General features: G+C 40.3%; 1 protein-coding gene across 1 annotated transcript; it reads right to left on the reverse strand.

Moving 5' to 3' along the window:
* Positions 1-740: 740 nt before the first annotated feature.
* On the reverse strand, positions 741-25,607 carry LOC125458405 (uncharacterized). The gene is made up of 3 exons (XM_059650530.1): positions 23,054-25,607; positions 20,623-20,808; positions 741-3,575 (listed from the first exon to the last, which is right to left on the reverse strand). The coding sequence occupies exons 1-3, from the start codon at positions 25,421-25,423 to the stop codon at positions 1,134-1,136; spliced, it is 4,998 nt and encodes a 1,665-aa protein (XP_059506513.1). The 5' UTR covers positions 25,424-25,607; the 3' UTR covers positions 741-1,133.

Genomic DNA, 25,607 nt, shown 5'->3' on the forward strand with positions numbered 1-25,607 from the left:
ATTTTAGGAGCCACTCCCTGTAAGCAACTAACCCAGTGTTAAATAAACATGATTAAACATGTCTACAAACTCCTTAAATCATTCCTGGTTCTGCTGTCCACCATGATCAGGGAAAATTAATTCCATGCATACATGGCCCTTTAAGAGAAGCAATATCTGCAATGAACAAATGCGTATGTTGGAGTTTGGAAAATGAAGAGCTGAACCAAGACTCTGGCGAGTCTGATAAGGTAGATAGAACATAAAACATAGAAAAGTTTGCCCTACGATGTTGTGCAGACCTATTATCGTACTCTGTGATCAAACCACCCTGCATTGACTGCATCTGGAGAGAAAGTTTCATCCTGCAGGATTTTGAAGAACTAACGGTTGCTATTTTCAAAAGATTCAGCCTGTGGGATTTTGAAGAACTAATGGAAATCAGGTGTTCCCATTTGAGATTGAGACGAGGTGGGGGGTTTTTTTCTGTCTTCCAGAGCATCAATGAGTCTTTGTCATTGGCTTCCTGAAAGGAGACTGGGATAAGAATCTTTGAATGTTTTCTAGGCCAAAGTGGAAAGTTTCTTGTTATGTAAAGTGGTGAAAAATTGCCATGTAAATGTATTCACGTCATCCGTGATCAAACTGAATTCCACTCATGCTCCGTGTTCGATTTTTCTTTTCTTTCAAACTTAATCAGAATTTTACGTGGACAGCCATGTTTTCTTAAATTGTTCTTAAAAATTAAAATCACACTAAAATATTTATAAAACGATGATACTTTACTCAAACATTGTGAATCTTTGCGTGAGAAGCTATGGTCAAAATTCAATACATAAATAGAGTGTAGGATGCTGAAAATAACATATTCCATAGCAAGCTGTCCCTGTCACCATGCATTTACTATCATACTTTTCTGCACTTCAACCGTAAAGATTAAATATTTAAAAGATCAGCAGATATTCTATTGTTAATACCAGTCACAAAGTAGCACTTCAGACATTGCATCTGCAGTTTTCGTCCGCCTCGACTGATGCATAGGCGCGGCAGCACTCCAAAAAATCATCACACGTGGAACGTTGGGCTTCTCTTGTCTTGCATACATGTAGATGCAGAAACTGCAATTTGATTGCAATAATTATTGATTCATTGCATTAACGTTCGAAATCACAGATATTAATATCTTCCGGAGGCAACTTTGGGTGACACGGTTTCAAAAACAAAAAATCGCTCTTAGAGGATTCCGGTGAGAGGCAAACGGTGTAATTATATGACTCCCGAATAGGCAGAGTTTGAACAGAATCTAGATAATTTAAATTTGCTGTTGGAACTGCTGTAATTTGAGGGGCATCGGTTGAATTCCTCTGTCCGTAGTAACAGACTCTGGACATGCAACAGCAAATATTCTGGTCTTGTTTGAACTTCACAAAGATCAGAAAAAGTATTATTAATAGAAATATGCAGGAAGTTAATCCCAAAACTATGATCAACACAAAATTTAAATCTGAAAATAATTCTGGATTTCTAGGTTTGGTTTTTTGTTCAAAGGTATTTTCAGTAACGTTTTCTTGGACAGTAATCTGAATTGAGACTTTACTGGAGAGACTCGGCTGTCCATTGTCACTGACCAAAATTACAATAATCTGTCGAAGAGCGTCTTGTTCATTAAATTTTCGCATTGTTCTGATTTCGCCAGAGGTAAATCCCACGCTAAACACGCTGTGATCAGTAGCTTCTATCAGCAGATAGGAAAGTCTTGCATTCTGTCCGGAATCTGCGTCTGTCGCAATTACTTTGGTCACCAAGTATCCGGGATGTGCAGATTTTGGTACAATCACAAACGGACTGTTTTCGTTTGAAGGTGATACTATGACTGGAATATTGTCATTTTGGTCCAGAATAACAATACTCACAAGAGTAGAGCTAGTCAGTGAGGGAATTCCTCTGTCCTGAGCCAGAACGTTTATCTGAAAATTCTTCTGCATTTCGTAATCAAAAGAGCGGAGCGCGTAAATGTGCCCACTTTCGGAGCCAACACGAAAGTCGCCAGTTTCATGCATGAAACCGCCCAATAGGAAATACGATATCTCGCTATTCTTGCCCAAATCAGGATCTAAAGCGGTAACGGCAAATATTGATGCACCTGGAGCATTGTTTTCCATCAAGAACACGTTATATAACGACTGTGTAAATTGTGGCGCATTGTCGTTTATATCAGAAACGGAAATGTGAATGGTTTTATTCGTAGAAAGAGGCGGTGACCCTGCATCCCAGGCTGAAATGGAGATGTTATAGAAAGGAGAGATTTCGCGATTCAGCGTATCGGTGATCACTAAACTGTATTGTTTGTTTGAAGATCTTTGGAGTTTAAAAGGAATATTTGGTGGCAACTGACATTGCACTTGTCCATTTTCGCCAGAGTCACGATCCATTACACTTATTATAGCGATCGCTGTCCCACTTGTAACATCTTCGCGTACTTCAATGGAGAGCGAACTTATTTTTAACTCTGGCGCGTTATCATTAACGTCAATTAATTCAACAAGAACTTCGGTGCGTCCAACCAATGCGGGAGTACCATCGTCCACAGCTTGTATTCCAAGTTGGTAAACTTTCTCCGCTTCATAGTCCAGTGTGCCTTGAACTCTGATATGTCCAGTTTCGGAGTCTAAACTGAACAACTCCCTCACCCGATGAGAAACGTGGCTGGTTAAATAGTACCTTACTTCGCCATTTGTTCCCTGGTCTAAATCAACAGCATTTAACGTTAAGATCAAGCTACCTTTAGGTAAGCTCTCCAATGCGTTAACCCTGTATAACTGATGATCAAATACTGGGGCATTATCGTTTACGTCTAGTACAGTGATGACTATTTCTGCAGTACCAGATTTTCGAGGAATTCCACCGTCAATGGCCGTCAGCGTCAGGTGAAAAGTGGAGTCTTGCTCACGGTCTAAGGGGTTTTCTAATATCAACTCTGCAATTTTACTGCCATCACTTCTGGTGTGAGCCTTCAAGCCAAAGTGCTTGTTTGTGCTGATTTCATAACTATTCACTGCATTTGTACCCACATCCGCATCGTGCGCACTCTCGAGTGGGAAAAGAGCTCCTGCTGCGGTTAACTCAGATATTTGTAAAGTGTATCTCGATTCGAGAAATCTGGGCGAATTATCATTTACATCCAATATTTCCACATCGACACGGTGCATTTCCAGTGGATTGTCAACCGCTATGTCCTGAGAAAGAGAACAGGTCGCGCTTCGTCCGCAGAGAATTTCCCTGTCAATTCTCTCGTTCACAACTAAAATACCATTCTCCATGTTCACCTTCAGTAATTGCTTTCCGTCGTCAGAGACGAGCCGAAATTTGCGAAATGACATCTCTCCAATGCTTAGGCCTAAATCTTCCGCGATATTCCCAACAAAAGTACCGCGCCCCATTTCTTCCGGAATCACGTATTGTAGTCTGCCGCAGATTAAATCCGAGACGCAAATCAGTAACACACAATAGAACAGTCGCCTGATGCTTTTCGCCATTGTTCCGGAATAGACCCAATTGTAAATCTGCCAAAATGCCGTCCTATCTCTTCGGTTTATCTAGCTCTGAATGAAATGAAATACATCTTCTGATGAGAAAAGAAACGACATTAAAACGATAAACGTGAAATCTCGAAGTGACCTTTCAGCGCAAGATGATTTAGGTGCGGGCGACTTTGTCCTGCTCTTTGATTATGCGCCGTGTTTCGTATTAAAGGAGGAGTCTGGGTAGATCTCTTGCACCGTATGGTTTTCCTATTGGTAGACAGCGACACAAAGAGTCCTCACCAATAATTGCACCAGGCATTTCTTAAAGCAAAACTGCTCTCAGGGAGTTAGAATACCAATGAATTTTGTATTTAATGGTGCACAATTCAAATCTCCTCTTGCACTGTCTCATGTTCCCAATGTTTACATTCAACGAACTTCAATTGCTTGCAATTCACCATTGACAATTAACGATAGTGCAATTTAGAAATAAATTATCTTGAAACCAGACGAAATTATTTAAGGACCGTCAATGTTCTAACTTGAGGACTTTCATCCAGGCTTGTTTGATTAAATCAATCTCACTCAAAGATCTGTGAAATATTGAAAAAAAGAAGCCGTGATGAGGTGGTATCGATTCTAAATGCATCTTTCTGCATTTTTCGTTATTGGGCGCCCCTAAATTTTTCTTTTTTTAGCTGTGAAGAAAACAATTTCTCTTGTCAAATTGTGAATTTGCTGAAGTATTTTTCCCCATTTATAATCAAACTTATGAGGAGAAAATGGACAAGAAGAAAACATGTGACATCAATGTGAAGCCACAAGACAATAAAGTTTGTTGTCATGACTAAATTTCATTGCAACTCCCAACTAAGAAATTTGTGATGATGATCCCCATTTGACGTTTGCTCGGGTAGATGTCTAATATATCCATCTACCATTTCTGTGCAATTTTTGGCTGGTTTATGGTGTTAATCGTGAAGCAGCATTTTAGATTCTAGGTATAGCTTAATTCGAGAAAGAAAAGAAAATATACAACTCCTAATAGACAAGAACATTATAAATGTTTGGATTTTTTTCTGTAGAATGGAGATAAGGTGCCTAGGAACAATTATGATTTAGAGTGCTGGTGTGTTCGTCCCTGATATTTCACAATCTTTGGTGAAGCTGTGATGGAACCAATCATTATTCTTCTTTCAAATCTTTGGCCTGAACCAAAGAAGGTGTTGTCTCCTGTCCCTGTAACATTTCCCTGACTCAGTCACTTTCTTCCGAGACTTCTAATTATATTCTATTTTGTGAACTGGAAATCCGTACTAAGATAATCACTAATCTGAAAACTTTAAGTCAATAATGTAGAGACCTACTTATGATGCTGGGATGACAATTGTCACCAGACTGCTCCCATTAAAGAGGAGTTTATCATTCATTTATCAACTGCATATTATTTTATCAGATGATTCATTAATAACATGATACCGACAGTGGCAAATCAGGCATCCAGACCTCAGTTACTCTTATGATCGTTGCGCATTTTTTCTTTGATTGCATGTGCTTACAATCTGCAATGTTAGTTTCTGTTATAACAGTAATTAAATTAAATTATATATCATGGTAAATAATACTAAAACGCAGTTTTGAAATGATATTAATTTCCAACACTCCCCTCTTTGCGAAGGAAACATGCTTTTGACATTCACAACAAATTATTAGCTAATACATCGATTTTAAAAGTACAAGGTTGATTTACTAATACTTTACTTATGTATCATAGATGACATACCGAAAGAATCAGACCAGTTGATATCAACCATTTAGCGACTACTTAACTTCAGAGAATATTCTTAACCAAGGGATCTGACTGATATTGTGCACAAAGTCATGTCAGGTGTTCTCTTCTGTAGTTTCAATTCTTGATCTGGGCCACATTAACCAGATGCAACTATGGTGTGTTTGTCCTGAAGAGGATTTATTTGAGTTAACATGACATTTGGGGGATTTGGTAGCCAAATTGAGAGATATCAGAAATGCAGCATGCTGACTCCGGTCGTTTTCTCTCAGCCTGTGGTTTTGGAAATGTGGACATATTAATGACTTACTTTTATATTTGCTTCAGAACGTGAGAAATGTAGGGCATGTTTCCAGATGGGACGCCCAATTCACGTTCCATTATCTGTTGTGATGATGCTATGGCTTTAAGTGACGCGTTTCATCATCGTTTCTTGTAGAGAGAGATTGAGGGACAAGCGCCGAGCAGATTGTAAGGAGATACTTCAAAAAAAAATCTTGTTCATTCATGGGATGTAGGCGTTGCTAGTTAGACCACCTCAAGCCGCACCTCCATTTCCTACCTACTTACCTCACCCCGCGTCCTTGACCTGTCCGTCCACCCCGGACTGACCGATCCCCTCCCTACCTCCCCACCTATACTCTCCTCTCCACCTATCTTCTTTTCTCTCCAAATTCGGTCCGCCTCCCCCTCTCTCCCTAGTTATTCCAGAACCCTCTCCCCATCCCCCTCTCTGATGAAGGGTCTCGGCCCTAAAGGTCAGCTTTTGAGCTCCTGAGATGCTGCTTGGCCGGCTGTGTTCATCCAGCTCCACACTTTGTTATCTTGGATTCTCCAGCATCTGCAGTTCTCATTATCACTGTGAAGGATTGTGATGTTTTTGCTACTTCTGCTGCAGGAGCCTCCATCCGTTGGCTTCATGCATGTACTAGTTCTGTTTTGCCTGACGCTGTCTGACAGCTTCACTGCATGACCATTCGGTCAGAAGAATAACTGATTTTACTTCACCAGCTACTTTACCAGCTGGAATCACTGGTCACCTGACCTTTCAATGACCTAGAATTCGCAACACCCTGGTGGTTACGGACTCATGCCTGACACTTTCTTTGATCACAATACTCAAGTACGTCTTCGTCACAGGCAATTCAATGCCACGTGACCTCTGTTTGACCTCTTCTTAGGATTTTTGATTCACTTTTAGTGGAGCTTGATCAAAGACCCTGGATAACAGTGCCGGATGAGCTAGTGTGAACTCACAATTTTGCTGAAGGCCTGCGCGATTAACAGTAGAGATTACGGGCCTTCAACATACGCGATATCAGTGACAAGACAACACCTCTCCCTGGGAGCCATGCAGCAATTTTAGCGAATTTCGGACTATTAGTTTATCATTGCAGGTTATCAGAGTAGTGACGTGTCGAGCCCCTTTCTGACATTCATGGCCTCTATTTCTACCTATCTCTCTCTCGAAGCTGTTCAACAGATTTGTGACTATGCTGAACATTAATCCGAAAGAACTACGGATGCTAGAAATCAGAATTAAAGCAGAATGGAACAGCAGTTCTGAAAAAAAAGGCCACTGGACCCAAAATGTTTACTCTGCTTTCTCTGTACAGATGCTGCCAGACCTGATGCTGATTTCCCGCAATTTCTGTTTTTGATGCTGGGACTACTCTTGTGTGGACGAGAGAGAGCAGATGGGTGAGTGGGATCTGCTCTTTTGCTATCACTTTAAAACAGGTTATTTCGTCCTTTTTTGAAGAGAGGTTGTGCAGGCCGAGGTACTGCAATGGCTAGGCTTAAGAGACCGTTGGGAGTTCTTTCATCAACAGTGGTATAACGGAAGGGGAATGGCCTGTCCCGCCAGTTCACGTTTTCTACTTTTATTGAGGTTGTTGACTTGCTCGCTCAGCTGGCTTCTTTTTCGTCCAGACGTTTCGTCACCATGCTACGTGACATCATCACAGCTCGGCGAGCAAGTCAACAACCTCATCCATAACCCTCATCTCATATCTCGACCCATTTTCAGAAAAAGGATCTTCTGAAGAAGGCTCTAGACCCGAAACGTCAGCTTTCCTGCTCCTCTGATGCTGCTTGGCCTGCTATGTTCATCCAGCTCCACACTTTGTTATCTCAATATATTTCGCACCCTTCTTTGCATAATGTTCATAGGTGGCTCGGATATCTGGCTCAGTGAGCGTTATCACTGGCTGGCACCTTACGCATTTGTAAACTTCCGCAAAGTTGACCACAGATCTGTCCACAGGCGTTGTAAGCATACTAATTCAATTCGTCCGATTGACTTCCTGTTACATATCCGAATACGGAATAAATTGATAGCTGGAGCCTGTTCGAAATAGGCACATGAAACATGGGGAGTTGTAATATTCGCCACCATTTGACTCTACTCTTTCTTGTGACTGACTCTTATGTGAATAGTCATGAAAACTTCTTGCAAATAGACTGTAATTTTATCATTTTTGAAAATGATAAAAACCAACGTTAAAAATAAACAGTTTTTTTTAATAGGGCCAATTGATGGAGAACGAATTTCTATGAATTTCAAAGAAAAGACATTGCAATGAAAATTTTCAAAACATTCCAGTCGTATGAAATTGCCTGATATAAATCGGATCTACTCTTGTGATATTAACTTATGTCCAAAATGGTAATGCATGAACACAGACCGTAGATTCCTTAATGTATTACAATCTGCAGAATATTCCATGAAATCCTTTTATGTAATACAAACTTCTCACTTTGATTTTTAACTATAAACAGTTCATATTTTGGAAAACTTTTTCATAGAGGTTCTTTCATCATGCAATTGAAACGTAGGAATTGCAAAACATCTGTTTCAAATTTTGTAATAGCAATTTTAAACATTCACTTCTGGAATTTTTAAACTTTGATCATAATATAAAAATGCACAGATAAAATTGCTCAGACAGGGCAATGTCGGATCAGTAATATATCTAAATGACAAAAAGAACTGAATGTAGCCTGTTGTCTTTGCCTTTCAGAATTTTCTTTGGCATTCAGGAGCCAAAGTAAAACTGGAATCAATCAGAAACATGGAAAAAACTCTCCATTGTTTGAAGTCATACATGGTACAAAACAAAATAGTTACTCTTGATGCAGCTTTGTCATCTCAGTTCCAGACCTCGCTGCAGGAGTTTACTGGGAAGTGTCCTAATACTAACCATCATCAACTGCTTCATCAATTAACATTTTTTTCCTTCGGAAAAATGGCCTTCAGGTCATCTGCATGGGGCCTGTCCCGCCGGCCTGACCAGTCCCCCTCCACCGACACCCTCAGCCGCCTAGCCGAACTCGTCCTCACCCTCAACAACTTCTCTTTCGATTCCTCCCACTTCCTACAGACAAGGGCGTAGCCATGGGTACCCGCATGGGCCCAAGCTTTGCCTGCCTCTTTGTAGGTTACGTGGAACTGACCCTCTTCCGTACCTACACTGGCCCGAAACCCCACCTCTTACTCCGGTACATTAATGACTGTGTCGGCGCCGCATCGTGCTCCCGAGAGGAGCTTGAACAGTTCATCCACTTCCACCCCAACCTCAAGTTCACCTGGACCATCTCCAACACATCCCTCACCTTCCTGGACCTCTTTGTCTCCATCTCAGGCAACCACCTAGAAACCGACATCCATTTCAAGCCCAGCGACTCCCACAGCGACTTAGAATACACCTCTTCCCAGCCACCTTCCGGCAAAAGTTCCATCCCCTGTTCCCAATTCCTTTGCCTCCACTGCATCTGCGCCCAGGATGAGGCATTCTACTCCCGTACATCTCAGATATCCTCGTTCTTCAAGGACTGCAACTCTCACCCCGCCCCCCTCCCCCCGCACCCCCCCCCCGCCCGCAGCGGTCGAGAACACCCTCCACCATGACTCGCGCATTTCCCGCAACACATCCCTCACATCCCGCCCCGCAATAACCGCCAAAAGAGAATCCCCCTCGTCCGCACGTACCACCCCACCAACCTCTGGATACAATGCATCAGCCTTCGACACTTCTGCCATCTACAATCGGATCCCACCACCAGAGACATTTTTTCCATCCTCACCCCTGTCTGCTTTCCGGAGAGACCACTCTCTCTGGGACTCCCTTGTCCATTCCACACTCCCCTCCAACCCCACCACGCCCTGCACCTTCCCCTGCAACCGCAGGAAGTTCTACACTTGTCCCCACATTTCCTCCCTCACCCCAATCCCAGGCCCCAAGATGACTTTACATATCAAACAGAGGTTCACGTGCACATCTGCCAATGTGGTATACTGTATCCGCTGCACCCGTTGTGTCATCCTCTACATTGGGGAAACTAAACGAAGGCTTGGGGACCACCTTGTGGAACACTTACACTCGGTTCACAATAAACAACAGAACCTCCAAGTCGTGAAGCGTTTCATCTCCCCCTCGCATTCCCTAGACAACACGTCCATCCTGGGCCTCCTGCAGTGCCACAATGACGCCACCCGTAGGTTGCAGGAACAGTAACTCATATTCCACTTGGGAACCCTGCAGCCCAATGGTATCAGTGTGGACTTCACAAGCTTCAAAATCTCCCCTCCCCCTGCTGCATCCCAAAACCAGCCCAGCTCATCCCTGCCTCCCTAACCTGTTCTTCCTCTCACCTATCCACTCCTCCCACCTCAAGCAGCACATTTCCTACTTAATAATCTCATCCCGTCCCATACACTGTCCGTCCTTCCCGGACTGACCTATCCGCTCCCTATCTCCACATCTATACTCACCTCTTCAGGCTCCATCCACACCACTTTAAATTGTCGGTCTCCTCTCCACCTATCTTCGCCTCGAACCATCTTCGGTCCGCCTCCCCCTCTCTCCCTATTTTTTCCAGAACCCTCTCCCCATCCCCCTCTCTGATGAAGGGTCTAGGCCCGAAACGTCAGCTATTGTGCTCCTTAGATGTCGCTTGACCTACTGTGTTCATCCAGCTCCACACTTTATCTCGGATTCTCCAGCATCTGCAGTTCCCATTATCTTGGGTATAAAATTAAGGTGAGGTGGGAATATTTAAAAGGAACCGAAGGGACAGCTTTTTTCACGCAGACTGTGACGAATGTATGAAATGAGCTGCCAGAGGAGGTGGTGGACGCTGGTACAATTACGTCATTCTAAAAGCACCTGGGTTGGTATATAAATAGGAAGTGTTTCGAGGGATACGGCCCATTTACTGGCCAATGAGAATCAATTAACATAGGATATTTGGTTAGCATGGATGAGTTGGTCCAAAGGACCTGTTTCCGTGCTGTAAATCTCGATAACTCTGTAACTGAAAGGAAGTTGTAGTTTCAAACAAATAAAGTTAACTTTGATGTAACCAATTTAACAAAAGTGCATTTAAAGTATATTTAACACCTGAGAATCGATTCAGTTTGAAATTCCGACCCAGTGGTAACTCTTTGATACACTATGATTAAACAATTGTGCAGTCAACTGGGGATACATTTAAATGTCAAAATACGCCAGAAAACTGTTAATGATCTGCCGTGGCACACTCTCAAAACAGAAGTTGATGGTTTATTTGGTCCTAAGGATACCTGTGATATTGGAACAGTGTGAGGTAAAGGAATTGCAAATGATCATCTTTAAAATTATTGTGCGGCGATACATTTAAAAGACTTCCTTACCTAAGAAAGCAAAGCAATCCAAAAGAAATTGGATTTTTATTGGATATTGTTGTGTGAATTTTTTGAAGAACTAACTCTTAACAATTTTCAGAATAAAATGAACAGTCGGAGAAGTCAAGCAGGTAATTTCTGAAATATTTTGGGAAGCAGTGAGCTAGAACTGAATGGTTTACTCGGCCATTTCAGACAGGGTTAACTACCAATCTTATTGATTAGACCCGGAGTCACATGTGGGTCAGACACAATTAAGAGAGCAGACTCTCATTTCAAGATGCAACATAAGGAAGTAATCCTCCACCTCAATATCTGGATGACTTTGCTTCATTACAAAGATTATTCATTTGAACATAAATTGGTTATAGTTGGTCTTTTCACAACATTGCACTTTCCATGTCAATGCGTTTATAAATCAGACTAATGCCTGAAACAAAAATTACAATGTTATTGGAAGATAATTCCAAGATTTTTATTCAGCAACACAAATCAACAGTGGAACACTGATAATGTTTAGCTTGCAACAAATGTGCAAAGCATTAGGCAAACATGTGTTTGCACCCAGTCATCTTCTGGGTCATAAATGTTGAGAGTTTGGAAAATACAGGTCCAGGAGGTTTTTTGAGACGCTGTTTGTGGCTTGTGTATGGTACACATTGCTGAAGGAATACTTTGGTAATGGATGGAGTAAATGTTAAAGCACTGTTTGGCATAGCAATGAAGTGCACTATTTTGTCCTGACACAATTTGAGTTTACTGGGTGTAACTCGTGGCACACTCAGCCAGGCATGTCGTCAGTGTTCATTGGAACGCCTACATTTTTCTTTCTTTTTTAAGAAGTATTTAGGAGTCTTTGGACACCCTCTTTTTGCCATAGAATTTACTTTGTTAATTTAATTGAAATTGAGTGCGAAGTTTGGCAATGCCTTATAAGTTGCTGTCTCATTCAAAAGTGATGATCAGCAGCGACTTCAGGCAATAGTTGAGTGTGAGGATGTGAACCCTTCAGCTAATATGAGGAGTGAACTTATGCACAAACTGAAATTTCTGGAAAAAGTAATCAGTTCTGGCAGCATCTGTGGAGATAAAGAAAAGTGAACACTTTTTTAGTTCAGTGATTCATTTTTAGAACGGACTGTAGCTAGGAAATAGTTGGTATGTGTGTAGAAGAGGGGTTCTGAGTAAGGGTGATGAGTAAATAATTGGTGGACATGAGCCAAAAGAGATATAACGACAGTTAGGTAGACAAGGGAATGGGTAAATGTCAGCCAGGGAGAATCAACAGCTGCAGATGTGGATCATTAATAGCTGACATTGGGTTGTGGTAGAATTTCTTGTGGTAACAAGACCTGTTATGTGAATATCTGTGTAAGGACATAGGAGAAGGTCCAGGCTTTCCCAGCTGGCCTTTACCCATCCCTTTGTCTGTCCAACTGTTAATTTCTCTATCTGGGCTCCCTCTCAACCTAACATATACTCCTCAACCCCTTTCTTCATCACATCTTCAACATATATACAAAACTCTATCAAGCTGCAATCAGTTCTGAAAAGGGTCGCTGAATAGAAAATATTTGCTCTGACTCCTCTCCACAGATACTGCCAGACCATCTGAGATTTTCCTGCAATTTCTGTTCGTGTTTCTGATTTCCAGTGTGCGCAGTTCACTGTTTTTCTTTTCTTTTTAACACACCTATGGTGTTAGAATTACTCTGCATTAGCAAAACGGCCATTTAAGCAACTGAGTTAAACTAGGATCAAAATGATCAAGGTTTTATGGCTGGAGTATTTATCAATTGTCGCTTGAACACCAAGGCAGAACATTACCTTTCCTCTTGCTGTAGATGCTTTAACTGGCAACTGTGTGCCAAGAATAATACATGTAACTCAGCAGTCGAAGGATCAACGCAGACGAGGCTGTGCATATATACATGCAGCACTTCACTACTTGAAGATTAGCAATGATAAAGATCACAACACATTCATAAATATACATATCCATTTCTGACAAGACCATGCAGCAGTGGAAACTGCTTGGCCCGAGAACACTATACTGAAGAACCAATGCAGCTCAAATTTAGGCCAAAACTATTGTCATAAAACAAGCATTACAAGCTTTCTTTGTGTTAAGTATGACAACAACACAGATTCAGAAAATCACAATTGCAAGTCATAGATGTTGTCTGTTTGGCCCATTGTGCCTGCACTAGCTGTTTAGACAAGCATCAATATCTAGTGATAATTTCCACTTTTCCATCACTGCCTCCCATATCATTGCTTATTAACTATATCCAAATAGCTTTCCAATGCGTCCTTGAATACCTCAAATGAAATTGCATTTGCCACATTCCACATGATGCATTCCTTTCCACCTACACGATACGTGAACATCTATTCAAATATTTGCCCCCCACCCCCGCCTTGTTCCTTTCATGAGCATGAACAACTCCTATCTCAATATAATACGTTCAGCCTGTTCATGATTTTTTAAACCTTCACCAAACCTCTGTGCTATCATCTCAGAATTGTCCCAAATTCTTCAATTTATCGTCATAACTGAAGTTCCTCATTCGTTGGGCAATTCTTCACATTTGCATTCTCAACCTTGCATTCACATCTTTCCTGTAATGTCGTGCCACAACTGTACACAATTCTCCAAGTGGAGTCTAAAAGTGCGGAGTTTTCATTGATTCCTATCCTCTTTAAGTATGCAATGATTACTTGAAAAGAAACACAGTAGAACCGCTGGATAGAATAGACTAGATAGAGTATCCTTTATCATCACATTTATTCAAGTACAGAAGTACAGGAGTACAGTAAAATATTTTACAGTGTCACGTCTTAGGACTCGACCATAGGTACAAAGTACTTAGGTACAAATCTTAGATACAAAAGAGGAATAAAAGAGAATAGTTGCATAACATTACAGCGATTCACAGTGTAAATTAGAGTATAATGAAGTGAAAAGGATGGACATTACAGTCAGATAAACAAATTACAAATGAACATTAAATTGCAGGAGTTTCCACACGTGGACTGAACATTCACGCCAGACCCGATCCCAACATCCATCTCTGCTCTGATCCAAGCCTCCAAATTTCTCTGCACTGGCTCTTGGTTGCTCCAGGGTAAATTTCCTCTGGGACTCGTTCCCTGCACCAGCCTCTGCTTCAAGCCTTACTTCCTTGCATCAGCCACTGTTTCAGGCCTGCTTCTCTGCCCCAGCCTCTACTCTGGAACTGGATTCCCTGCACCAGAATTCGCGAAACTAAGCTTTGTTTTGTTGTTACTCTGGTTATATGAGTGGGGCTTGTTAGTGAATAGTGAGGAGTCGGGCGGAATCGCTTGGTTTGGTACTTTTTCTGTTAATTTGTTCACTGTTAGGGTTAAATAATAAAATTGCTATTTCTAACTTGTAAAGAATATCAGGGACTTTTTTTTTCATTTAAACTCTTCTCTGTAACTCTTTGTCTGCCACCATCTTGAGCAGCTTACTGAGGATAATATATCATTTGTGACCGAAAGTTACTGAGGGAGCATGAGCCTGCTGATTTTTTCCCACTCTTTAAGAAATAGACTTTGCCAATTTTTCGCATTGTCAGACAGGTGGCACGTAACTGTAGCTATCATGGAAAACAAGGCAGTTAGCGCGGCAAGTGCGAGAACAAAAGATCTCAACGCGTTTGGAAGAGGCCAAGATGTGTTGATCACTTCATTCACTTCTCGCTGAAGGTAATTGCAAATATTTCAACCTTATCATTTCAGCCTGTGTTCTGGGCTTCACGAGTGTGGTTGTGCCCCTTAAATTCTTAATTGTCTACCATTAGTAATGACTGGATTTGACGGCATTGCAGAGATTTGATCTGACCTGACTTGGGATTGTTTAGCTCCAGCTACTTAAAGCTATTTCAGAAGTTTGATTAGCGTTTAGTTATAGTTTCACGAGGCCAAAAAAAAAGACCAATTGTTTCAGCTTTAATTTCAATGGTTGGCATTACCGGATAGTCATATTCTAGAATCAAATCTGGCTTGTTACATCTTTTGCTTGTATGATTAATACAATGGATACTCAATGAAGCATGGTCAAACAAGTCTGAAGATGTTTAACAGGAGAAAATAAGTTTGGTTTTTGCACTCAACTAATAGTGCATCAAATAATACATATATGTAGTACATTATATATAAAGAAAGAATAATAGAATATTGGGTCAGGAGGAGGCCATTCAGCCCTTCGAGCTTTCCCACTATTCTTCAGGATAATGGTTGATCATTCAGCTTAAGAACCTAATCCTGCTTTCTCCCATTAACCTTTGATACCATTCGCCCCAAGTACTTTATCTAGTTGCCTTTTCACGACATCCAATATTTTGGCATCAGCTACTTCCTGTGATAATAAATTCCACAGGCTCATCGCTCTTTGGTGAAGAAATGTCTCCTGATCTCCGCCCTAAATTGTCTACTCCAAATCCTCACACTATGACCCCTGGTCCTGGGCACACCCACCTTTAGGAACATGCTCTCTACATCTACCCTGTTCAGTCCTGTTAGACTTTTGTAAGTCTCAATGAGATTCCCACTCATTCGTCTGAACTCCAGTGAAAACAATCCCAAACTAGTCAACCTCTCCTCATATGTCAGAATCACCATTCCTGAAATCAGCCTGGTGAACTTTCACTGCACTCCCTCGACAGCAAGAACGCTGTTCCTCACAAATGGATCCCAAAATTGTACACAATATTCCAGGTGTGGTCACACCAAGAACCTGTAGAAGTGCACAAACACATCACTGATCCTGCACTCTAAACCTCTCACAATGAATGCCAACATACAGTTTGCCTGTTTACCACCTGCTGCACCTGCATGCTTGCCTTCAGTGATTGGGGCACAAGGATGTCCATGTCCTGCTGCACACTGTTCTTTCTCAATTTCCAGCCGTTCAGTTCGTAATCTGCCTTCATATTATTGCTTCTGAAGTGAGTAACTTCACATTTATCCATTTTGTACTGCATCTGTCATTGATTTTCCCGCTCAATTATCCTGTTGAGATCATTGCTGAAGGATCTCTGCATCATTTTCACAGTTCACCCACTCACACAGCCTGGTATCTTCTGCAACCTTGGAGTTGTAAAGGTATGAACAGAAACGTCAAAATAGCATTCTAACCTGATTTTCGACATCATCCATGAGATAAATTTGAATTTGGGGAAATATGAACGATCTCAACTGTTTTAGCAACAAAATTACTTCGAGTGGGCACCAGTTATTAATTCTTTTTCGAGTAGGCTGACCTGAAGGATTCATCAATCTAATGATTTATATTTTTCCATCTCTAACAATTTTCAAATTCTGTGAAAACTCGCCTTGCCTGGAAGAATGAAAAAAAAAATTCTGTTCTGGTAACTGGCTTTCTTCAACTACAGTGAAGTGCAAGAGGAAACCAAAACTTGCTTCTGAGCTCAGCTCTGCTGATTTCTACACTGAAAAATCTTCTTTGGAACTCAATCCTTGACTCTTCTGAATTGAACAGAAAAGAAAACGAGCAGCCTTTCTCTGTTAACATCACCTATCATAAGCTAAAATCTCCAAACATCTTTCGATAAACGGCAGACGGATCCGTTATCACTTGATCTGTGAGCGATATGGGATATTGCTCACTATTAGACAACCTTTTTGAAATTTCACAGGAATAACCAGTATCAATCTTTGTCTCTTTCAACTCAATCCAGGTTAAAATAATGATACCAATGTGAGTTACAAGCTTTCTACAATGGCTGAAATTCTTTCAATTCTATTAGGATCACAGCTGATTGGAAAATAGCAACACAACAGAATCATTAAAAAGTTCACCAGGCAAGAGTTAAGCGAGTAATGAAATCGATAAAGAATTGGTCTGCAAACATGAAGCAGAGAATAAGGGTAAAGAGATTTTTTTTTAGTCAAATTATCCAGCTCCACACAATACTTACAACCACTAGCAAACAGGTGCATTTTTACATTGAATGAATATAGGTAAATTTGGCAATGACACTGAAAAAACGTGAGAATGTCTGTTGACAAGATAATGTGCAAAGTCTGCAGGAGTAAGTAGAAAAATAAAGCGAGCATGCAAATATTAGCAAAATGAATATGACAAATGATAACGTGAAAACATTAGCTTGACACGGACAATCGAGAATCAGCGTACAACTTAAATTGAAAAGTACTGAACTTGAAGTGACAGAGGGATATAGGTGGTGGAGTAAAAGTATCAGATTTAACTAGGGGAACAGTAATAAAAGCAGGGATATTTTACTTCGGTCAGACATGACCTTTAACACCATTCAAACTATGGTTCATTTAATAAGCTCACAAACAATTGTCTCTGGGGGTGAAGTCTTGGTTTTAAATTTTACAAATTGCCCACGCTCAGGTTCAGTTACTTTGGAAAATATGTTCAAAGCGCCAAACTATATATCAACTGGTTAACGTCTGTCTTGGAAAAGCTAATAATAACTTTTTTAATGTTATGGCACACTTTGAAAGAAGAGTTTGAAAACAATCACAGTATCCAGGAAATATATGGAAATGCCCATTACTGAAAAAGAGAAATCACAGTAAAATAGGTTATTAGATGTCTCTTAAGAACTGATATGCTGTGTGGATAGAGGGAGTTAATTGATTCATTGATTGCGATAATGAGAACGGTGTCAGGATACAGTGTTATAGCCAGAGAAGGTGCAGGGAGGGAGAGCAGAATTAACATTGAGAGGCCAATTCAAATTTTTGAAAATAGCTCAGAAGGAGCTGTTCATTTGATCAGGTTCCACATCATGTGTTATCGTAGAAAACTAAAGCTCATCGTGCATGGGGTAACACCTTGGCACAGATAATAGGTTGCTGAGCAAATAAAGACACAAATCTTTTTTTTTCAATGTAATGCAAGGTGAGTTAAGTGGCATACCAACGAGATCGTGCTGGTGTTTTAGGGTTTTGTAATTTTCATAAATAACAAAAATTAAGGCATTGCAGGCATGGTTGCTAAATTGGCTGATGATGCAAAGCTCTGCAGCAACGTAAATTATGGAGAGGACGCAAAGGTACAAAGAAATAGACATAGGTTAGGTAAGTATCCAAATACTTGCCAATTGGTGCTTCTGCGGGAATATGAGATATTTCATGTTTCCACAGCTAAAATGAACAAAATAAGTGTTTAATCTAAATATTGAGATACTGCAGAGGTGTTAGGAATAGAGGGTTCTTCTCAAAATTTTAAGGTGGAAGAATAGCAAGTCATTATGAAGGCTAATATGGTGCAATCATTTATTGTGATGGATTCAATACAAAAGCAAATGGATTAAAGGGACACATTTGGATTACTGTGTAAAGCATCTTCTTTATTTTATAGAAGGATGCAAGTTTCTTGGGAGCATTTCAAAGATATTTACTGGATTAACACGTGGGACAGGCTCGCTAATTCATCGGGAACATTTGACGGTTTAGGTTTGTAAGCATTGGAGTTTCATAAACTAACAGGTGGCTTGATTGAAGCAAAGGTTGATGCCTCTGAAAAGGGCATAGACGGGATGTTTCTTCTTATGGCATAAACTGGACTATGGTAAACAGTTCAAAATTAAATAGTCGCTCATTTATGTCAGATCTTTTCTTATCTCATAGAGACTTGTAGATTTTTAGCATTCTATTCCTCAAAATGTGACAAGAGCAGAGTATTTGAGCATTTTAAGACAGATGTGGAGCAATTCTTTATAAGCAAGTGATAGCAAAATTATTGGGAACTGAAGGAAATGCAGGCAATCAGCTCCCGGTCTTATTGAATGATGGAGAAATCGACGGATGACTCTTGCTCTTTAGGAGTATGATACATGTACATGTGAACTGGTGAGACAACATCCGAACAATTGCGTACAATTTCTGTGTCCTTATTTCAAAAAGGGTACATGTGCGTTAGAAACCGTTCAGAGAACATTTGCCCAACTCATAAGTCATTATGAAGACAGATTGAATACATTGCGACTTCAGCCACAAAAGTTTCGGAATATAAGATATAAAATAATGATAACAAAAAAAATGAAAGATGTAATCTGTACTTGGGACTAGACAGGGTAGACCTTGACAGGGCACTTTCCCTCGCAGGAAATGCTACATCTATGTAACCCAGTTGAAGGATAAGATGTCTGCTTTTAAAATTTATGAAGCAATTACTTTTCTCTCAGAAGGTCATTAATGTCTTGAGCTATCACCCACAGAAAACAAAGGATTTTGAGTCATTGAATTTCTTCAAGCTTGAGTTCGTTAGATTTCTCATATACATGGGAGGCAAAGATTATTACACGACAACAGCAAAATAAATTTGAGTTTACAATCGCATGAGTGATGGAATTAATCAATGGAAGAGCGGCTGAAAGGCCAAATCATCCGCTGCTACTTTTCAGTTCTATATTAAAATGCTGCCATGTCCCAATATTATTTAATTATACCAACGAGGTGCAATGTATTTAAAAGTTGTAACATTACAAAACAAAATTCATTGCATTGTGTTCTCAGGAAGTTCATTAGGATATGGTTTTACTTCCGAACAAACTTGTCCTACATGATCAATGCTGTCATAGTATTTATGAGATTTAATCACAATGATTTTCACTCTGTATCCTTCAAAATTGACATTATCAACAGATCCCCAAACAAACAACTTTGGCAAAGCCATCTTTGCAAATCAATGCCACCATATCCAAGTCCCGACCCCTCCCATCATATGCAAATAACTTTAATTCCTGCAAATGCATCAAAGTGTCGAGCCCTCCGGAATACATGCCCAGTTTTCTTTGAACCCGTGATGTTAAAGTAAATTTTCATTCCTATCACAAAATCAAAGGTTTTCTTGTCAACTGTAAGATCATTTCCTATATGGCATTTGTAACTGTCATGTTTCTGTTCATTTCACCTTCACTAATATGCATATTATCCCTGAATGGATCAAATATTGCTCTTCCATTGTCCTTTAAAGGTTCTACAGCGTTTGGAATCTGCACTTACCTGGTTCACTTCTCATCGTCCAATCTTAGTCGCAAATTACTGCTTTAGCTATTCACACTTGGTTTGCTTGATTGTCCCCAACTACCCGCCTTGGCAAAATTCTGTTTATGTCTGCAGACCACACTTGACACTATTTTACACTTTCATCATTGGCCTTGAAGTCTTTAAATTGTCAGACTACTTATTGAACGTCCAGTTTTGAATATCCTGAAACTTCCTTTAACTTTGTATTGGGGGGGAGGGGGGGAGAAGTCGTTGACTTTCAATACTGCTGCAACTGTTGAGACAATTTAACACATGGTGATAGAGTTGACCATTACAAGAACTTTCAATCACATATTGAAGACACTTCTAACGCTGGCTGTTAGTATATCCATAAGCCTGTAAGTATCCACAGCTCTGCTTCTGAGATCTTCCTCAATCTATTTCATATTTCGAGACTTGACTATTCTGATGTTCCCTGGCTAATATTCCACATTATACCTGTTATAAACATAATGTCCCGCAGATCTGGCCTGGCTATGTCCTAAATCATACAAATTCCTTTTCACCAATGACATCCATCTCTGCTAGACTAATCTGATATTTGTCATCTGAATTTTTGATGTACAAGTCCTCAATTTGTTTTCAATTACCTGAATGTATTGACTTCTCCCTGCCTCAGTAATCTCCTCCATTCTTTTAACTCTTCGTATCAATCCAGTGACTTGAAAATCCTCATTTTTAGCATTTCCAAATTTGAAGCCTATGTTTTTTCTTATCTTGGATCTAACCTCCAGAATGGTCTCCCCAAAACTCTCAGCTTCTATGACTTGTTTCCCCTTTATCACACATATTAAAACAATTATTTTCAGAAACCTGAGAGACGCCTAAAGTACAGACTCCTACTGGAGCTTGATGGTTGCATTAATTACTTTTGTTGTTTTAGTTTAAAGTCGCCGTGAAGCGATTTGAAATACTTTAAGTGGTTCTGCTTTTCATGCAAATTCAAACTATTGCTACGTTTGTTGTTGTACTTGGCATCCTGCTGCACACACCTAAGACTTTATCACTCAATAAGGCTTTATTGCAGTGCTTATGAGCGTATTAATGAGCACAGAAATTTGCCACTGGGTTCTCTCAATATTGTTTCACCACGTGATAAAATCATAGCTGATCATACTTTGACATCCCATATGTTTTAATCGCCACAAAATATGAGATTTACTCAAGGCCGCTCACTAGATGATTCGTGCAGAAACTCAGGAAATGTTCTGGGGAGAGATAATGAGGGTAACGTCTTCACGTTATGTTCTGGGGATCTATGTTTGATCTGCTGTGGCAGATGGTGGAATTTAAGTTAATTAAAAGTCTAGAATAAAGAGGTTAATAATACATTGAAACCATTGCAGATTGTGGGGGGAAGTGCATCTAACTCGTCGAACAGTTTTTCGGGAAGTAAACTGTCATCTTTACCTGGTCTGGCCTACATGCAACTCCAGGCTCACAGCAATCAGATTTACCAATAACGTCCCCACAGTCGATTAGGGATTGGTAATAATTACTACATAACCACATCTCATGAATAAATAATAATTGCACATTGGCATACGGATTGTGAAGCAGAATTAAGCCGCACATGCTGATTGAAATTTGAGAAGAATTTCAACTTCATGTTTCCTCCGACTTATGTGACTGTAGAGTGAAACTGGATTGAAACACTTTAAAGACATATGGGCCTGACAACATTTATGGAATTGTACGGAAGATGTGAAGTCCAGAATTTGCTGTGGCCCGAGTCAAGTCGATGGACTAAAGCTGCAATATTGGTATTTCTTTGACAATGTGGGAACCTGGAGTGACTGGATTAATTGTACGTTTAATCTTTCCTCATAAGGCAAGCTATTCATCGCGGAAACTAATCTTGTAAATTTTCTCTACACTTCCTTCCATGGTGTTACATCCTTCCTCAAGTTAGGATACTAAGATTGTATACTCCAGATTATCATTTGTTGTGAGGAGAATTGAATGCAAGAAAAAGTAAGGCAATGCTTATTATTTTGGACAACAATATAAACGATCCGGAGTCTATGCACGGTATTGATCATGCTATATCAAGAAAGATGTAATATATATTGATGCAGAGTGGAAAAGATGCATTGGATTAATACCACGAATGACCAGTGTCTTATAATGAAAGTTTCAAAACACTATTTTGTACATGTTGGAGTTGGAAGAAGAGGAGGCAACTTGATTTAAAATATAAGATTCCAAAGAGTCTTGCTAGGGTAGAGAGATGGGTGATGTTTCATCGGTTACGACTTTCAAGAACTAACAGCCACTATTTAAATGTAATTTTCCTTTAAAAAGTGAGACTAGTTTGGTTTTGCTTCTTAACGCCATTTTCAGTCTTTATAATAAGCTCACAGAAAACATCGTGGGAGAAGAATCCTTGACTCTTTTCTACAGAATGAAGTGGAAGTTACTGGTAAAGTAAGGTGGTGAGCTGTTTTCATGCCTAGCAGGGATTGAAGATTTCATTTTACAATTAAATTAACTCAGACAAAATTGAATGGCGGCAAAAGGCAAGAAGTGTGGACTCGCACCTTCTGCTCCTTTTTTAGCGAATTTTAACAAAATTAAACAGAATTTCACGTAACAAGTTGTGTTAATTATCTCAGTTATTTTGAATAATTTATATCATTCAGGAATATTTCTAAACCGACGACATTTTGTTCAAGCAATGTGATTCATTGCGTGACAAGCAGTGGCCAAAAGGCAATAAACAAACTGTTCAACCGAAGAGCTGCGCTTGAGGAATACATTTGTTATCACAGAGTTCTATATTTAAACTCAATAGATTAACTCTCTAAAACCCTCTCTAACTTTCAGCGTCTATTCTAATGTTAACGGCAAACACAAAATCGCATTTCAGACACTGCATCTCAAAAGTTTGCGGTCCATTTCTACTAGAAAGGAAGAGCAAGCATTTCAAAAACGAAGATAGTCTCGGGTTTCATTTTGTGGGGATACACATAGGTGTACAGATTCAAAATTAATTGTATTGCGCATTGGTTCGGTACATTATCGGTCTGTGTCACAAATATTAATGTCATCCACAAGCAACGTCTGGTGACATGGTTTTAAAAACAAAAAATCGCTCTTAGATGACTCGGGTGAGAGACAGACCGTGTACTCGTATGAGTCCCGCATAGGCAGAGTTTGAACATTATCTGGATAATTTAAATTTGCTTTTGCGACGCTTCTACAACGAGAGGCTCCGGTTGAAATATCCTGCCGGTAGCAGCAGCAAATATTCCGATCTTGTTGGCATTTCACAGTGGCCAGAAGAAGTATTATGATTAGAAATATGCAGGAAGTTGATCCTAAAATTATGATCAATAGAAAATTTAAATCTGAAAATAATTCTGGGCTTCTAAGTTTGTTTTTTCGTTCAAAGGTATTTTCACTAACGTTACCTTGGACTGTGAACAGAATTGAGACTGTATTCGAGAGACTCGGCTGTCCATTGTCATTGACCAAAACTACAAGCTTCTGTCTGAGAGCATCTTGCTCCCTAAAATTTCGCATTATCCTAATTTCCCCGGAGGTATATCCGACACTAAAAATACTGTGATCAGTAGCTTCTAGGAGCTTATAGGAAAGTCGTGCATTCTGTCCAGAATCTGCGTCAGTAGCAATTATTTTGGTCACCAAGGATCCGGGAAGTGCCGAATTTGACGCAATCGCAATCGAACTGTTGTCCTTTAACGGTGACAAAATGACTGGTGCATTATCATTTTGGTCCAGAATAATAATATTGACGAGAGCAGTGCTGGTGAGTGATGGAGTTCCATCATCCCGAGCCTGTACATTGATCTTAATTTGTTTCTGAATTTCATAATCAAAAGAACTTAGCGCGTAAATGCGCCCACTTTCGGAGTTAACACTAAAGTGACCAGACGCAGAACTTTCATGCACGAAACTGTCCAGGAGGAAATATGATATTTTGCTATTCTTGCCCAAATCAGGATCTAAAGCGGTAACGGCCAATATTGATGCACCAACAGCATTATTTTCCATCAAGAACACGTTATATAACGACTGTGTAAATTGTGGCGCATTGTCATTTATATCAGAAATTGAAATGTGGATAGTTTTATTTGTTGAAAGAGAGGGTAATCCTGCGTCCCAGGCTGAAATGGAAATGTTATAGAAAGGAGAGATTTCGCGATTCAATGTATCGCTGACCACTAAACTGTATTGTTTGTGTGAAGATCTTTGAAGTTTAAACGGGATATATGGTGGCAACCTACACTGCACTTGTCCATTTTCACCGGAATCACGATCCATTACACTTATTATAGCGACCACAGTCCCACTTGTAGCATTTTCGCTTACTTCAATGGATAGCGAGTTTATTTTCAATTCCGGCGCGTTATCATTAACGTCAATCAATTCAACAAGAACCTCGACGCGCCCAGCCAATGCGGGAGTACCTCTGTCCACAGCTTTTACTTCCAGTTGGTAAATCTTCTCTTCTTCATAGTCCAGTGAACCTTGAACTATAATATGTCCAGTTTCGGAGTCTAAACTGAACAACTCCCTCACCCGATGAGAAACGTGGCTGGTTAAATAGTACCTTACTTCGCCATTTGTTCCTTGGTCTAAATCAACAGCATTTAACGTTAAGATCAAGCTACCTTTAGGTAAGCTCTCCAATGCGTTAACCCTGTATAACTGATGATCAAATACTGGGGCATTATCGTTTACGTCTAGTACAGTGATGACTATTTCTGCAGTATCAGATTTTCGAGGAATTCCACCGTCAATGGCCGTCAGCGTCAGGTGAAAAGTGGAGTCTTGCTCACGGTCTAAGGGGTTTTCTAACATCAACTCTGCAATTTTACTGCCATCACTTCTGGTGTGAGCCTTCAAGCCAAAGTGCTTGTTTGTGCTGATTTCATAACTATTCACTGCATTTGTACCCACATCCGCATCGTGCGCACTCTCGAGTGGGAAAAGAGCTCCTGCTGCGGTTAACTCAGATATTTGTAAAGTGTATCTCGATTCGAGAAATCTGGGCGAATTATCATTTACATCCAATATTTCCACATCGACACGATGCATTTCCAGTGGATTGTCAACCGCTATGTCCTGAGAAAGAGAACAGGTCGCGCTTCGTCCGCAGAGAATTTCCCTGTCAATTCTCTCGTTCACAACTAAAATACCATTCTCCATGTTCACCTTCAGTAATTGCTTTCCGTCGTCAGAGACGAGCCGAAATTTGCGAAATGACATCTCTCCAATGCTTAGGCCTAAATCTTCCGCTATATTCCCCACAAAAGTACCGCGCTCCATTTCTTCCGGAACCACGTATTGCAGTCGGCCACAGATTAAATCCGAGACGCAAGCCAGTAACACAAAATAGATCAGCCGCTTGATGCTTTTCGCCATTGTTCCGGATTAGACCCAATTGTAAATCTGCCAAAATGCCGTCCTACCTCTTCGTCTTATGTCGCTTTCAATGAAATGAAATACATTTTCTGATGAAAAAATGTCGATATCAAAACGATAAACGTGAAATCTCGAAGTGACCTTTCAGCGCAAGATGGTTTAGGTGCGGGCGACTTTGCCTTGC

This window comes from Stegostoma tigrinum, chromosome 13 (genome assembly GCF_030684315.1).
Source record: "Stegostoma tigrinum isolate sSteTig4 chromosome 13, sSteTig4.hap1, whole genome shotgun sequence".
In the NCBI taxonomy this organism is placed as follows: Eukaryota; Metazoa; Chordata; class Chondrichthyes; order Orectolobiformes; family Stegostomatidae; genus Stegostoma; species Stegostoma tigrinum.

What these genes read in the sequence shown, in the direction of transcription:
- LOC125458405 (XM_059650530.1), bottom strand. Translation starts at nt 25,423, where the DNA reads ATGGCGAAAAGCATCAAGCGGCTGATCTATTTTGTGTTACTGGCTTGC. An exon ending in ATATTTGTGACACAGACCGA is followed by an intron (nt 20,809 to 23,053) that starts TAATGTACCGAA and finishes TGTGTGATAAAG; the next exon opens with GGGAAACAAGTCATAGAAGC. An exon ending in GGAGAAGTCAATACATTCAG is followed by an intron (nt 3,576 to 20,622) that starts GTAATTGAAAAC and finishes ATTCAGAGCTAG; the next exon opens with ATAAACCGAAGAGATAGGAC.